The sequence below is a fragment of the Gorilla gorilla genome, chromosome 23, assembly GCF_029281585.2.
Source record: "Gorilla gorilla gorilla isolate KB3781 chromosome 23, NHGRI_mGorGor1-v2.1_pri, whole genome shotgun sequence".
Lineage (NCBI taxonomy): Eukaryota > Metazoa > Chordata > Mammalia > Primates > Hominidae > Gorilla > Gorilla gorilla.
Genome location: NC_086018.1, coordinates 29940942 through 29955006, shown reverse-complemented (window position 1 = coordinate 29955006; position 14065 = coordinate 29940942). Strand labels below are relative to the sequence as shown.

At 49.9% G+C, this 14065-nt stretch overlaps 1 protein-coding gene across 1 annotated transcript; it reads left to right on the top strand.

Annotated features, from left to right (window-relative positions):
• The first annotated feature begins 4316 nt into the window (after nucleotides 1-4316).
• Nucleotides 4317-13746, top strand: YWHAH-AS1 (YWHAH antisense RNA 1). Its single transcript, XM_019018607.2, has 2 exons — nucleotides 4317-4990; nucleotides 8443-13746. The coding sequence occupies exons 1-2, from the start codon at nucleotides 4639-4641 to the stop codon at nucleotides 8772-8774; spliced, it is 684 nt and encodes a 227-aa protein (XP_018874152.1). The 5' UTR covers nucleotides 4317-4638; the 3' UTR covers nucleotides 8775-13746.
• The last annotated feature ends 319 nt before the right edge of the window (nucleotides 13747-14065 follow it).

Here is a 14065-nt window from a genome sequence, read left to right as displayed (position 1 = left end):
GGTTTCCTGCCTCCCAGGCCTTCCTCTTCCTGCTATGATGCTGAAACGATCACACTTTTGGGGGCCCATGAAACAGGATTTGAATGTGGGTCTGGGAGGAGGCCACTACCCCAGGCTTCACCATGCTTTGAAGAGTCACCTTTGCTGTTGGAATCGAGGTTAACAAACCAGGCTGATCTTTCCCCTAGTGAATATATTTAAAGAGCATGCTAGATAGTAATGAATCATCCACTCCAACCCCCATAAGGATGGGGTCCCAGTGAGAGATGGGAGGAGGGCCAGCCCTGGATGGGGGGACCTCCTCAGTTCCTTCTAGCTCTTAGAGGGCTTAGAGCCCTTCCAGCTTTTCTGATGAGGTTGGACTAAGATTGATTTCAAAACAGTGAAAATTAGGTAGAGCTGGAACATTCTAAATAATTGATTTCTGACATGTGTAAAGGACACTCTGGTTCTCCTATGAAGCTTTTCTTCTCACCAAACTTCCCCATCTCCTCTTCCTCACCTCCTACCCACCCATCAGCTCAGTGTGCTCTCGCCCTGGCCCTACTCCTCCACCGTGGCCACCAGAGCCCTCCTTGTTGTCAAAGCCAAGGAGGCTTCATAGTGCCCACCTCCCTGGCCCTCTTGTCTGGACTGCGCACGACTGCTCACCCTTCCTTGACCGACTCTCCCAGCTTCCCTTCTGCTGCTCCGGCCGTTGCTCTTCTATTTCCTGTATGGGCTTGTCTTCTAGCCTACCCCAAAATACTAGGGTTCCTCAGGGCTTTGTCCCGAGCCCTCTTCACATACTGCCCTATCCTTGGTGACCCCATCCTCATGCACTCTAAGGAAACATCTACCATGTTCCTAGCACCAGGCAAGGTGCTTTGCAGAAACGGGCATTTTTTTTTTCCCTCAAGATACCCCTGTAAGGCTGGTCCGATTTCCTTTCCTGTTTTTTTGTTTGTTGGCTTTTGTTTTGTTTTGAGATAGAGTCTCACCCATTCACCCAGGCTGGAGTGCAATAGTGCCCTCTTAGCTCACTGCAACCTCCACCTCCCAGGTTCAAGCGATCCTCCTGCCTCAGCCTCCCAAGTAGCTGGGGCTACAAGGCGCACATCACCACACCCAGCTAATTTTTTCAGAGAAAATCATTTAAACTCTTGTGCCTCATCTGTTAAATGGATTTTTTAGTCTTTTTTTTGTTTTGTTTTTTTCTCCAAGAGATGGAGTCTCGCTCTGTTGCCCAGACTGGAGTGCAGTGGCACAATCTTGGCTCACTGCAATCTCCACCTCCCAGGTTCAAGCTATTCTCCTGCCTCAGCCTCTCGAGTAGCTAGGACTGCAGGCATGCACCACCAAGCCCAGCTAATTTTTGTGTGTGTATTTTTAATAGAAAGAGATTTCACCAGGTTGGCCAGGCTGGTCTTGAACTCCTGACCTCAAATGTACCTCCTGCCTCGGCCTCCCAGTGTGCTGGGATTACAGGCATGAGCCACTGCGCCCAGCCAGTTTTTAAAATTTGTTTGTTTAATAGAGCTAGGGTTTTGCCATGTTGCCCAGGCTGGTCTTGAACTCCTGTACTCAAGCTATCCACCCGCCTCGGCCTCCCAAGTGATGGCACTACAGGCGTGAGCCTCTGAGCCCGGCCTCCTTCCCGTTTTACAGATAAGCAAACTGACACAGAGCTGTCCCATGGCTTAAACAAAGTCACACAGCTGGGAATGGGCAAAGCAAGGATTCAAACTCAGATCCATCAGACACCCAAGTCTGAGGGCCTCACACTGCCCCGTGGTGTCAGCTGAGAAGAGCTCAAAGTGTGACTCCCCTGTTGGGGTCACTCAGATTATACAAAGCATACATAAGCCTCCCACCTTGTGGCCTACACACTCTTACCAGCACACATCTTCTTTGCCCTTGGGAGAGAGTTGCTAATGCCCAAGAGCCTCATCAATAAAAATCAGGGTCACCACCTGGGACAGGTCACCTACTCCCAAGGCTCTACGTCCTATCGATAAACAGGGCCTTTGAACAACTTCAAAGACAGCACCTGAGTGAAGTGAGGGAGGTCAATGGTTAATGTCAAACACACTTTGTTGCCTCAGGGCTCAGAGCAGGTCCCCAGTAGAGGAGCCAAGTCTGGGTCTTCACCTGGTACAGGGTCTCACTCGGGGAACAGAACAACCCCCCCCCCCCAGGTTCCTGAACACACGTGTGTGGTGTGATTTGAGAAAGAACATGGTTCTTGTCTTGGGTTCAAATCCTACCCTGCCAGTGCACCAACTGAGTACCCTCCGGCAAGTCACTTGTAAAAAGGGACCAATAGCCTGGCACAGTGGCTTATGCCTGTAATCCCAGAGCTTTGGGAGGCCGAGGTGGAAGGATCACATGAGGCCAAGAGTTCAAAACCAGCCTGGGCAACATGGCAAAACCCCAGTTCTACAGAAAACAAAATACACACACACACACACACATACACACACACAATTTTATATATTTTTTTCTTTTTTTTTTTTTAATGAAGTGTGTCTCTGTCACCGAGGCTGGAGTGCAGTGGCATGATCTCGGTTCACTGCAACCTCCGCCTCCCAGGTTCATCAAGCAATCTCCTGCCTTGGCCTCCCGAGTAGTTGGGACTACAAAAAATATTTTTAAAAAAGAAAAACTGGCCAGCCGTGGTGGCTCATGCCTGTAATCCCAACCCTTTGGGAGGCCAAGGCGGGCGGATCACCTGAGGTCAGGAGTTCGAGACCACCTTGGCCAACTTGGCAAAACCCTGTCTCTACTAAAAATACAAAAATTAGCGGGGTGTGTTGGTATGCGCCTGTAATCCCAGCTACTCAGGAGGCTGAGACAGGAGAACTGCTTAAACCCGGGAGGCAGAGGTTGCAGTGAGCTGAGATCGCACCATTGCACTCCATCCAGCCTGGGCGTCAGAGTGAGTCTCCATCTCAAAAAAAAAAAAAAAAAAAGGTCAGGCATGTTGGCTCATGCCTGTAATCCCAGCACTTAGGGAGGCCAAGGTGGGTGGATCACCTGAGGTCAGGAGTTTGAGACCAGCCTGACCAACATGGTGAAACCCCATCTGTACTAAAAATACAAAAAATTAGCTGGGCGTGGTGGCAGGCACCTGTAATCCCAGCTACTCAGGAGGCTGAGGCAGGAGAATCGCTTGAATCCCAGAGGCAGAGGTTGTAGTGAACCGAGATCACACCATTGCAGGGCAACCTGGACAACAAGGCTCAAAAAAAAAAAAAAAAAATTCCTCACTTGCATCCCACCCTGAGCTAGTGGTCACGACTGCTCCTCACGTGGGACTGCATTTCTAAAGCATTGCCAGAACCCTCCACCAGAGCCCAGTGAATAGATGACCCAGAAAAGGCACATCCTGGTTTGTTTGTTTTTTTGTTTTTTGTTTTTCCACTCGTGGATACTCTGAGACACTTACTCTGAGCTGCTGAGAAGTCTGGACACCAAGGGACATATTACAAAGGAGACGTGATGTTGTTCTGGAGAGATGGCGTTTGCAATGTTGGCATGGTTACCATCTTGAGCTGGAGCAGCCGCCTGTCCACAAATTATTAATAATGTCACCCAGATAGGATTTTAACTTTTTCTCCCACCGTAGGCCACCTGCAGCCAAGGTGACCATGCCGACCCAGCCAATGATAATAAAACCACCAGCAATAACATCGACAGCGGCTCTTGTTTTTTTTTTGTTTTTTGTTTTTTGTTTTTTTTTAAGACGGAGTTTTGCTCTTGTTGCCCGGGCTGGAGTACAATGGCGCGATCTCGGCTCCCCGCAACCTCCGCCTCCCAGGTTCAAGCAATTCTCCTGCCTCAGCCTCCAGAGTAGCTGAGATTACAGGCATGCACCACCATGCTCCGCTAATTTTGTATTTTTAGTAGAGGCAGGGTTTCTCCATGTTGAGGCTGGTCTCAAACTCCTGATCTCAGGTGATCCACCCGCCTCAGCCTCCCAAAGTGCTGGGATTACAGGCGTGAGCCACTGTGCCCGGCTCGACTCTTGTTTTTTAATCACTTACCCTCTGCCTGATTTGAGGATGAACACTTTACTCTCTTATTATCTCCCCACATCCTCACTCGGAAGGAGGCTGTTAGCCCCACTATATGTATGAGGAAACTGAGGCCTAGAAGAGTCAGATTCTTGCAATCATCTGAAGCCTTCCCCACTCACCCCAACTTTGCACCATCTACTTTGACCCCAGTATCCTTTTGCTGACACCAAATCTCACCTCCTGTGTCTTAACTAAGAGCATCTTGAGCGCAGAGATTTCAGGATCATCTAGAGCCTTCCACCCCTCTTTCAAAGCGCGCCTTGGAAGCAAACCAGCACCCAAGGCAGCTTTTGGCATTAAGAAGTGCAAAAATGTCCTGTTAGCTGCAATCTGTGAGCTGGTTCTATGAGCTGGTGGAGCTCAGAGCTCCAGTCCCAGCACCCGCCCCCCTCCAGCTTGTTCAGAGGAGCTCAGCTCTGGGGGAGAGCTCAAAGCCGACACCTATTGAGTTGCAGTTAAAATGAGGGCAAAAAAGGCTTTTGTTTCAGTTCTGCAGATGGTCTGGGAGTTTGTGTTTCTTAGCAAGAATTTTCTAGATCTTTTGGCTTGAACCATCTGAATAACTGCCTCAAGCTTTTGCATGGTTCCCACTGGGTGGGCTGGGGTGGGAGGGGCTGTCGTGCATGGTCCGGGAAAGCTGGAGAAGGCTGTTCCTTCACCCCGAGCCTTGGATTTCTTATCTGTGAAATGGGAGGCTGCAATGATGAATAGCAAAGTACCTTTTTTTTTCAGCTCTGAAAGTCTAGGATATTTTGCCACTGGAAGACCAGCAGACAATGTCATGACAACTCAAGAGGATACAACAGGGCTGCTTCAAAAGACAAGTCTTTGGACCATGTCAAGACCTGGAGCAAAGAAGGTAATAAACTCCTACTTCATAGCAGGCCGTGGGCCAGCAGTTTGCTACTACGCTGTCTCTTGGTTAAGGCAAGGTCAGTATTATTGTTTTGATTTTACAGATGAGAAAACTGAGTCCCAGGGAGGTTAAGTGTCTTGCCCAGTCACAGCACAGAGAGCAGGGGCTCTGCTCCATCTTCACCATTCTTCCCACCACTGCCCCTGACCTTCAGAGAGTCTGAGAACATTCTTGTAGCTGTTGAGCCATAAGCATAACTGTCATCAGCTGCTGCTGAAACTGTACCCTGAGAAGCAAGGGAGAGGGTCACTGAATTTTCACCATGGTTCTCTACCAGGCAACTATGCTAAAAAACATCTTTTCCTCCCCAGTATGTTAGTAGGAGGCAAGCAGATTGTTATAGCCTTCTGTCTTCTTGTAGATAATGGTGGCAGGCTGGCCCTGACTCAGGAGATAAAGGGATCTGAGAGGACCACAGCCACATGAGAAGGCCAACTCCTGTAGAAGGCTGGCTGGCCTCTGCAGAGACAGCACTGAGCTGCCCCTGGGGTCGTGGGTAGGACCCATTCCCTCGTTAAAGATATAAACTCCTCTACCTGGCCCTTCATAACCTGCCCGTGGCCCATCTTCTCAAGGTCATCACCCACTCCCTGGACACATTAGGTCCACCAGGTTCCCAAATTCTGCCCATGAGTTTCCAGAATGTCCTTTCCCATCCCTCCACCCCATTCTCTTCTTCTTACATTCCTTTAATACCCAGCCGAAATCTTACCTCCCCTAAAGAGCCTTCCCAGTTTCTCCAACAAGAAGTACTCTCGCCTTCCACCCACTCCCACTGTGGCTCTGGTATCCACTGTCTGCCTAGAGTGACATTGGTAGGAATGTCTGTGGCTTGCTACTGGGCATCAAGCACTATGTTATGTCATTTAATGCAGTATAAGATCTCATTTATTATGGGAGCTATTCTTCTTACACCCATTAAACAGATGGAAAAATTAAAGCTCAGGAAGGCATCCTCTTACCCAAAGTCATGCTGCTATTAGATGAAGAATTAGGATTTGAACCCAGGTCTTTCTGACTATAAGGTTCACACTCTTTGTTACTTACACCTTCTGCTTCCCACTTCCTTAGGAAGTGGAGAATGGGGCCTGTGTTTCATTCACCATCTGAGCCCCTGGGATGCCTGGCTGAGTGTCCTGGATCCAGGCGCTGCTCCATGAATGCTGAATTGAATTTGGTTACACCTTCTGCGTATTACAAAACTCCCATCACCAGAGCCCCCTTTGTGAATGGCCAAGATGTTTTGTCCTCTCCCCTTCCACCCCAAGAAGGGGAACACCTGAAATCAGCTGACAGCTAACGTTAAGTGACAGCTGAGTGAAAGGCAAGAAAAGGGAGGGAGCAAGGGGGAAGGCAGGCAGGATTGCAGAAGCGGGGAGGGAGCTCAGAGGAGGAGGAGGGCTGTCCTGCTGAATCTGGCCAGCTTGCAGTTACTTAGAGTACAAGATCTGGAGTTACCAGACCCAGCCTCAAATCCTAGCTCTTCCACAGTAACTGGGGAAACCTGGGCAAGTTGTTGGATCTGAGTTTCAGTTTTCTTTTCCATAAAATGGGCATGTCGGGGTGGGTGGGTGGTGCGGTGGGGGAGAATAAAAAGGGCATGTCACTGTCCTCACTAGACCTCTTCATTCAGGAGGAATGAGGTTGTGTCTGAGGGAGGGAGGCAGTGCTGCCTACGGGGATGTTACCTACTTGAAATGGGGACAGTTGGAGGACCAGCACAACCTGAAATGGCTTCCCCATGAAGTCATTGAGCCCTGAAGGCCTGGGGCAGCAGGGAACTCACAGAACCACAGACCCATAATAAAGATCTTGGAGACAATTCAGTTTGGCTTTCTTACTCCAAGAGGCAGCACAGCATGGTGGACTGATGGGAAGCTCTGCCAGCAACGGGTTGTTCCCAAATCCTGGGCCCCACTTGCTAATTGTGTAGCCTTGTGCATGCCACTTTGTCGGTCTCAGACCGCTGGTTCCTTATCTTTTTTTTTTTTTTTTTTTTGAGACAGTGTCTCGCATGTTGCCCAGGCTGGAGTACAGTGGCGTGATTTCGGCTCACTGCAAACTCCGCCTCCCATATTCAAGCAGTTCTCTTGCCCCAGCCTCCTGAGTAGCTGGGATTACAGGCACGTACCACCATGCCCGGCTAATTTTTGTATTTTTTGTATGGACGTGGTCTCACCATGTTGGCTAGGCTGGTCTCGAACTCCTGACCTCAAGTGATCCACCTGCCTCAGCCTCCCAAAGTGCTGGGATTACAGGCGTGAGCCATCGCGCCTGTCCTGGTTCTTCATCTTTAATATGAAATTCAAAGTAGTTCCTTTGCCACAGCACTACTGGGAGGATCAGAGACCCAGACAATAACAGCTGGTCATTCGCTGGCCCTGTGGGAACTGAGGCTCAGAGAGGGAAAGTAATTCACCCATGGTCACACAGCAGGTTAGCGAAATCAAGCCTATGTCCAGGCCTCCCAAAGCCCAACCCTGGGCTAATCATCAGACAGCTGTGGCCTTATTGCAAAGAAGGCTGAGACTACCCTTGGACATGCAGCCAAGGAGCTCATACTGGGAATCACTGGTGGGATTCTGTGTCTCACTGAGCTGAAATAATTGCTTGGGTTGTCTGTGGATGGAGTATGGCAAAAAGCCCAAGTCAGAGCCTAGGGTCACATGTCCAACCTGGGGTCTAATCCACAGTATAACCCTGGCCATGTCGGGTCACCTCTCTGACCTCTCTGAGCCTCAGTAGATTCTCTGCTTACAAAATGGGGGCAAGAATTCCTGGCAGTGCAAAGGAATCATGTAAGACACAGACTATTTCTTTTCTTTTCCTTTCTCTCTCTCTCTCTTTCTTTGTCTTTCCTTCCTTCCATCCTTCCTTCCCTTTCTTTTCTTTCCTTCTTTCTTTCCTTCCTTTCTTTCCTTTCTTTCATTTTTTTTTTTTTTTTAGACAAGGTCTTCCTGGGTCATCCAGGCTGAGTGCAGTGGTACAATCCTGGCTCACTGCAGCCTTGACCTCCTGGACTCAAGTGATCCTCCCACTTCAGCCTCCCAGGTAGTTGGGACCGACTACAGGTGTGCACCACTACGCCTGGCTAATTTTCTATTTTTTGTAGAGACAGGGTCTCAGTACGTTGCCTTGGCTGGTATTGAACTCCTAGATGCAAGCGATCCTCTCGCCTCAGCCTCCCAAAGTGCTGGGATTACAGGTGTGAGCCACCATGTGTGGCCCAGAGCTATTTTCACAGCAGCTACCCATGAGCTCCCACTGGGCACCTCACTATGCATCCAGCCTGTGCTGTCACTAGCAATGGCTTCATTTAGTCCTCACAACAGCCCTGCATTGTGGGAACCTAATTTGTAGATAAATGTCTAGGAACAGGTAGAACCAGGATCCGACCTCGAAAGGTATTCTCTATGTCTATTCTCTCGCCCCTCCTCTTTCCCTACCTAACTTGGGCTCCTTCTTCAGGTTTCAGTATCAACCTGACTTCTTTTGGAAGGATCCCTTGGCTTCACGCTGGAGTGGGCACCTGCCCTAGCCCACAGAGCTGGGTTTCTCCCTTTCTTCAATCACACAGGGAGCACCACTATGCAAAGACCTCATCACATTCACAGCCGTCTCCGCAGAGCCTCGCATTGTGCTTGGCATATAGCAGGTGCTCAATAAATATCTGCCAAATGACTGAATGCATGTCGCCAGCCTCAGGATGCCACCAGGCCCTGAGGGAGCCAGGAAGATCAGAGGAAAGCTTTTGGATTCCTGCCACACCTTACATTAGCAACATCTTCTCCGAGTCCTGACAGCCAGCCTCCTGGGACACCATTCAAGCCAGCTGAATTCCGGTCACCGCTTCACCTTGGAAAGGCATCCGCAGCCCTCACCAAGCGGCCCCGTAATTGACGTCACAGTGGGGCCAGGAGCTGCCCTGTTAATATTTAATGTGGCCTTCACTGCGGCAAAATGCAGCCTCTAAGAGCTGGAGGGGCCGTGCAGAGTCTCCATGGGGTTGTGAGGAGGGCACAGAAGGGAAAGGGCTTTATAAACCATAAAGCGCCCAACAGATGAGCATTCTGCCGACCCATTCCAGTCCCTGGCTTAACTCAGAAAGAGCCGGGGCTGCACATGCCTGCAGTGGGACAAGAAGACTGCTGACCAAGCCCGAACACTAAATCAATGGGGGATTAGGGGCTCCCGGGTACATTCCATTGAGACAGCGGGAGAGCAGAGCACTGGCGCCAGCCCAACCTGGACTCCACTCCAGGTTTGCCCCCTGCACAGCTGTGTGACTGGGTCAGCAAGTGCACTGCTGAGCCTCAGTCCCCCTTATCTGTGAAATGGGAATGATGCTTTCCTTGTAGCACTGCTGTGAAGATTCAATGAAACGAGTGATGCCGAAGACCTAGCTTCACCCGTCGCAGGCTGTCAACACAGGCTGAGACCCTTCTCCAAAACCAGGCCTGGGACCTGAGGTTGGAGAGAGGAGACACGGGGTCCCTTCAGGCATTCATTGGGCAGAGTGATGGTGGGAGGGAAGAAGGAGCAAGGAGGCACAGGAAGGATGACCTGGGAGCCAAGCATCTCAGGTTTGGACTTTTCACCCTGGTGGGCCCACGCCAGGAGAGGTATCAGAGAGAGGATGGGCGGAGGGCCCCAGGATGGGCGGAGGGCCCCAGGATGGCAGAAGCAGAAGGGCCCTCATGGACAATCTCTCTGATCATCTGACCCCTTTGTTTGGCAGATGAGCATCTGGGAGGGAGTAAACCATGCCAGGGGCTCACATGGCACAGCTGGGGTCCGACTGGCCTGCAGCCCTCTGGGGCTTCATCAGCTGGGGTTTATCCAAGGCCACATGCCTAGTCGGGGAGGCAGATGTGTTGGAAGACATGATGCAATGGCCCCATTCCTGGTGGTGACCTCCACTTCTTTGGCCAGGACAATAGGAGGAACCTCATCCCTCGCCCCTTCCTGGTCTCCCTCCAGTCTATTTTCCCACGAATCCTGGGAGCTTCCCAAAATGTAAATCTGACCTTGTCCTCGCCCTGCTTAAAACCTTTCCATGATCCCGCACTTAAGGTCTCCAGAGAAAATACAGGAGGCTCAGTTAAAACAATTTCAAGCTGGGTATGGTGGCACACACCCGTAGTGCTACTCAACAGGCTGAGGCAGGAAGATCGCTTGAGGCCAGGAGTTTGAGGCCAGCCTGGGCAACATAGTGTGACCCTGTCTTAAAAAAAAAAAAAAAAAACAAACAAACAAAAAACTGAATTTCAGATAAACAATGAATAATATTTTAATATAGGAACGTCCCAGAAATTGCATACATATACTACAGAAATTATTTGTTGTTCTTATGAAATCCAAATTTAACAGGACAACCTGTATTTTAATTTGCTAAATCTGGTGTTCCTACATACATTGCCCTCAGGAAAAAGGACAAAGCCTTTTTTTTCTTCCTTTCTCTTTGAGACAGAGTCTCAAAAGCCTGTCGCCCAGGCTGGAGTGCAGTGACACCATCTCAGCTCACTGCAAGCTCCGCCTCCCAGGTTTAAGCGTTTCTCCTGCCTCAGCCTCTTGAGTAGCTGAGACTACAGGCGTGCACCACCATGCCCAACTAATGTTTGTATTTATAGTGGAGACAGAATTTCACCATGTTAGCCAGGCTGGTCTCGAACTCCTGGCCTCAAGTGATCTGCTTGCCTTGGCCTCCCAAAGTGCTGGGATTACAGGTGTGAGCCACCGCGCCTGGCCAGGAAAAAGGACGAAGTCTTTAGTTAGCCCATGAGACCAGTTTGGCCCTGAGCTCATCCCTCCACTCTCTTCCACATGGACCCTCTGCTTCAGACACAGCTCGTTGCCTTTACTTGAGAAACTCAAGCCCTCCCTCCCCTCTGTCCTTTGCAGATGTCCTTTCATTGGAACCCTCTTGGTATCATCTCCTCCCAGTGCCCCACTGTGCTTGACCTGACTCATCCTCAGGCCTCTGAAGCATCACCACTTCCTTTCAAGGCCTGTGATGTGTCTCCTCTGGATCCTCACAGTGCCTCTGTCTGTCTGTCCCGTTCACGTGGCGTATGTAGGGGTTCAGCAAACATTTGTCGCAGTGAATTACTAAATTCTACAGCCGCTTACACTTTTCCTATCAACAGTTTCCCCTCCTTCAGCCAAATCCTATGTGCCCCTCAAAGCCCTGTTGGAACCCCATCTCCTCCAGGCCTTCCCTGAGCCCCACAGTCCTCCCAGCTCTTTTCTTCTGAGATGCATCTGGTATGTCTCAGTCACATCCGGGGCAGCAAGCAATCTTTTTATCCCATAAGCTTGGCAAGATAGCAACCCTCAGACTCCCCAGCTATGACCTGTGGTGCTGAGCACTGTGCCTTCCTGCCAGACAGTGCTCAACAAATGCTGGTGAGCTTGGGGAAAGCCAAGCTGAGCTCCTGTGTTGGCCTCTCCTCCCTGCCACTGGCCAATGACCAAAATCCTAACCCAGCCTTGAAGCAAAGCATCTTACATCCTGTATTCCTATAAGGAGCCAGGGAGACATCCTTAGTTCCCACTTTACAGGACAGGAAACTAAGGGAGTAGAGGAACACATTTGTATTAGTCAGGGTTCTCTAGAGGGACATAATTAATGGCATATATATATATGTGTATATGTGTATATATATGTATATATGGGTGTATGTATATATATGTGTGTATATATATATAAAGGGGAGTTTATTACATATTAACTCACACAATCACAAGGTCCCACGATAGGCCGTCTGCAGGCTGAGGAGCAAGGAGAGCCAGTCCCAGTTTCAAATCTGAAGAACTTGGAGTCCGATGTTTGAGGGCAGGAAGCATCCAGCACACGAGAAAGATGTAGGCTGGGAGGCTAGACCAGTCTCTCTTTTACATTTTTTCTGCCTGTTTACATTCTAGCAGCACTGGCAGCTGATTAGATGGTGCCCACCCAGGTTAAAGGTGGGTCTGCCTGTCCCAGCCCACTGAGTCAAATGTTAATATCCTTTAGCAACACTCTCACAGACACACCCAGGATCAATACTTTGTATTCTTCAGTCCAATCAAGTTGACACTCAGTATCAACCATCACACCATTGTTCAAGGCTCAGGTCTCTGGATGCCATCCTAACCCAGGGTCTTTGCAGGTGCTCTTCCTCTGTCCAGAACACTCTTCCCAGAGATCTTGACATGGATGATGTCGCAGATTAAAGATGGCCACATAGGCCAGGCATGGTGGCTGACACCTGTAATCCCAGCACTTTGGGAGGCCAAGGCAGGAAGACAGCCCCAGGCATAAGTTCAAGACCAGTCTGGGCAGCATAGTGAGACCCCCATTGCTACAAAAAATAAGAAAAAAAATAGCCAGGCAGGGTGGCACACTCCTGTAGTCCCAGCTACTCAGGAGGCTCAGGTGGGAGGATCGCTTGAGATGAGGAGTTTGAGGATGCAGTGAACTATGATTGTGTTGCTACAGTCCTGCCTGGGCAACAGGGCAAGACGCTATCTCTACAAAAACAGTTTTTTAATTAACTAGGTGTTGTGGTGCATGCCTACTCAGGAGGCCAAGGCAGGAGGATTGTTTGAGCCTGGGAGCTTGAGGATGCAGTGAGCTATGATCGTGCCAGTGTACGATTTTTTGAGTGTCTCAAAAAATTTAAAAAAAAAAGATTTCATACTAATCACAACTTTGGTACACCTCAAAATCATTTTTGTTACTCTCTGCAATATGGATCGTGTCTCTTTTTATATAAAATATCTATACATTTATAAATTTATAAAATACAAAGATGGAGTTTCACCATGTTGGCCAGGCTGGTCTTGAACTCCTGGCCTCAAATGATCTGCCCACCCTGGCCTCCCAAAGTTCTGGGATTACAGGTGTGAGCCTCCACACCCGGCCGATCATGTCTCATAAATAAGGCCACAAATACTTTGCTGTTCCCCTCACATCAAGAAGTGGCATCCCTTTCCCTGCCCTTTGGATCTGGGCTGGGCTTGTGACTTGCTCTGACAACAGAATGTGGCAGAAGTGACCCTTTATGAGTTCAGGAGCTTAGGCCGCAAGAGATCTTGCAAGCTTGTGCCTTCCCCCTCTTGGAATGCTGCTCCTAGACCACCACATAAGGCAGCTGGTCTACCAGCGGGAGGATGGGAGGCCACGTGATAGGGATCTGAGACACCCCAGTCAACAGCCAGCACCAACCACCAGATGTGTGTGAGAGGCCTTCTTGGACCTTCCAGCTCAGCTGTGACTCCAGCTGAATGCAGCTGCATGTGTGACCAGGAGAAACGGGCAGAGGAACCACACAGGCCAACCAGACTCATAAAAAATAATAAATGGTTGTTGTAAGCCACTAGGTTTGGGGGTTTGTTAGGTGGCTATAGATAACCAAGACAACTGCCTCCTCCTCATTCAGGTGCCTGCTCCCTTCCCCTTCAGTCCCTTCCCTCCCCCCTCAAACCCTCACCAATTGCTGTTTATGCCGTTATCCTGTTTCATCCTGTCCAAGGCATTTATCACTGTCTGAAACCATGATGTATTCACTTATGGACCTGCAGTGCATTTCCACCACAAGGCTGCAGTTTCCATGAGGGCAGCGGCCAGAATGGTTTGTTCCCTACCATCTCCCTTGAGCCTGTGTGTGTGGTGTCTGGAACACAGAAGCTGTGTAATTGTTGATGGAGAGATTGTGTGCCTGCCCCTTGCTGCTGTGGCGCTTGGGGGAGCAGCGTGGCAGGTGGGAACTCCTGCCTGGTTGTGTCTTCCAAAACCGGTGCCCTTGGGAGGGCAGGAGGGCAGGCCAGGTGGCTGGGCTGTTTTTCAGGGGCAAGAGCTTCAGGGAGCCCAAGTTGAGTAGGAAGAAAAGGAAACTGTCAAAATGTTCATTTTCAGCAGGGGCTTAGATTCAGGCCAAGGAAGTTACTGGGGCTTCTCTCCTCCAGGTCAGCTGCAAATTACCAGCAGCCCAGCCATGCCCTTCTGTAAGATCACCAAGCTGAGAAACTGGGCAATGGGAGAGAGTGTTGGGGACACTGAGTCACATCCCAGGGGCCAACTATTTCCAAGTCCCTCAGAGTCCTCAGA

Bases quoted from the DNA above. Each gene is read 5' to 3' on its own strand.
- YWHAH-AS1 (XM_019018607.2), top strand. From the start codon at position 4,639: ATGGTTCCCACTGGGTGGGCTGGGGTGGGAGGGGCTGTCGTGCATGGT. The intron at 4,991-8,442 runs GTCAGTATTATT...CTCCTTCTTCAG, and splicing joins TGTCTCTTGGTTAAGGCAAG to GTTTCAGTATCAACCTGACT.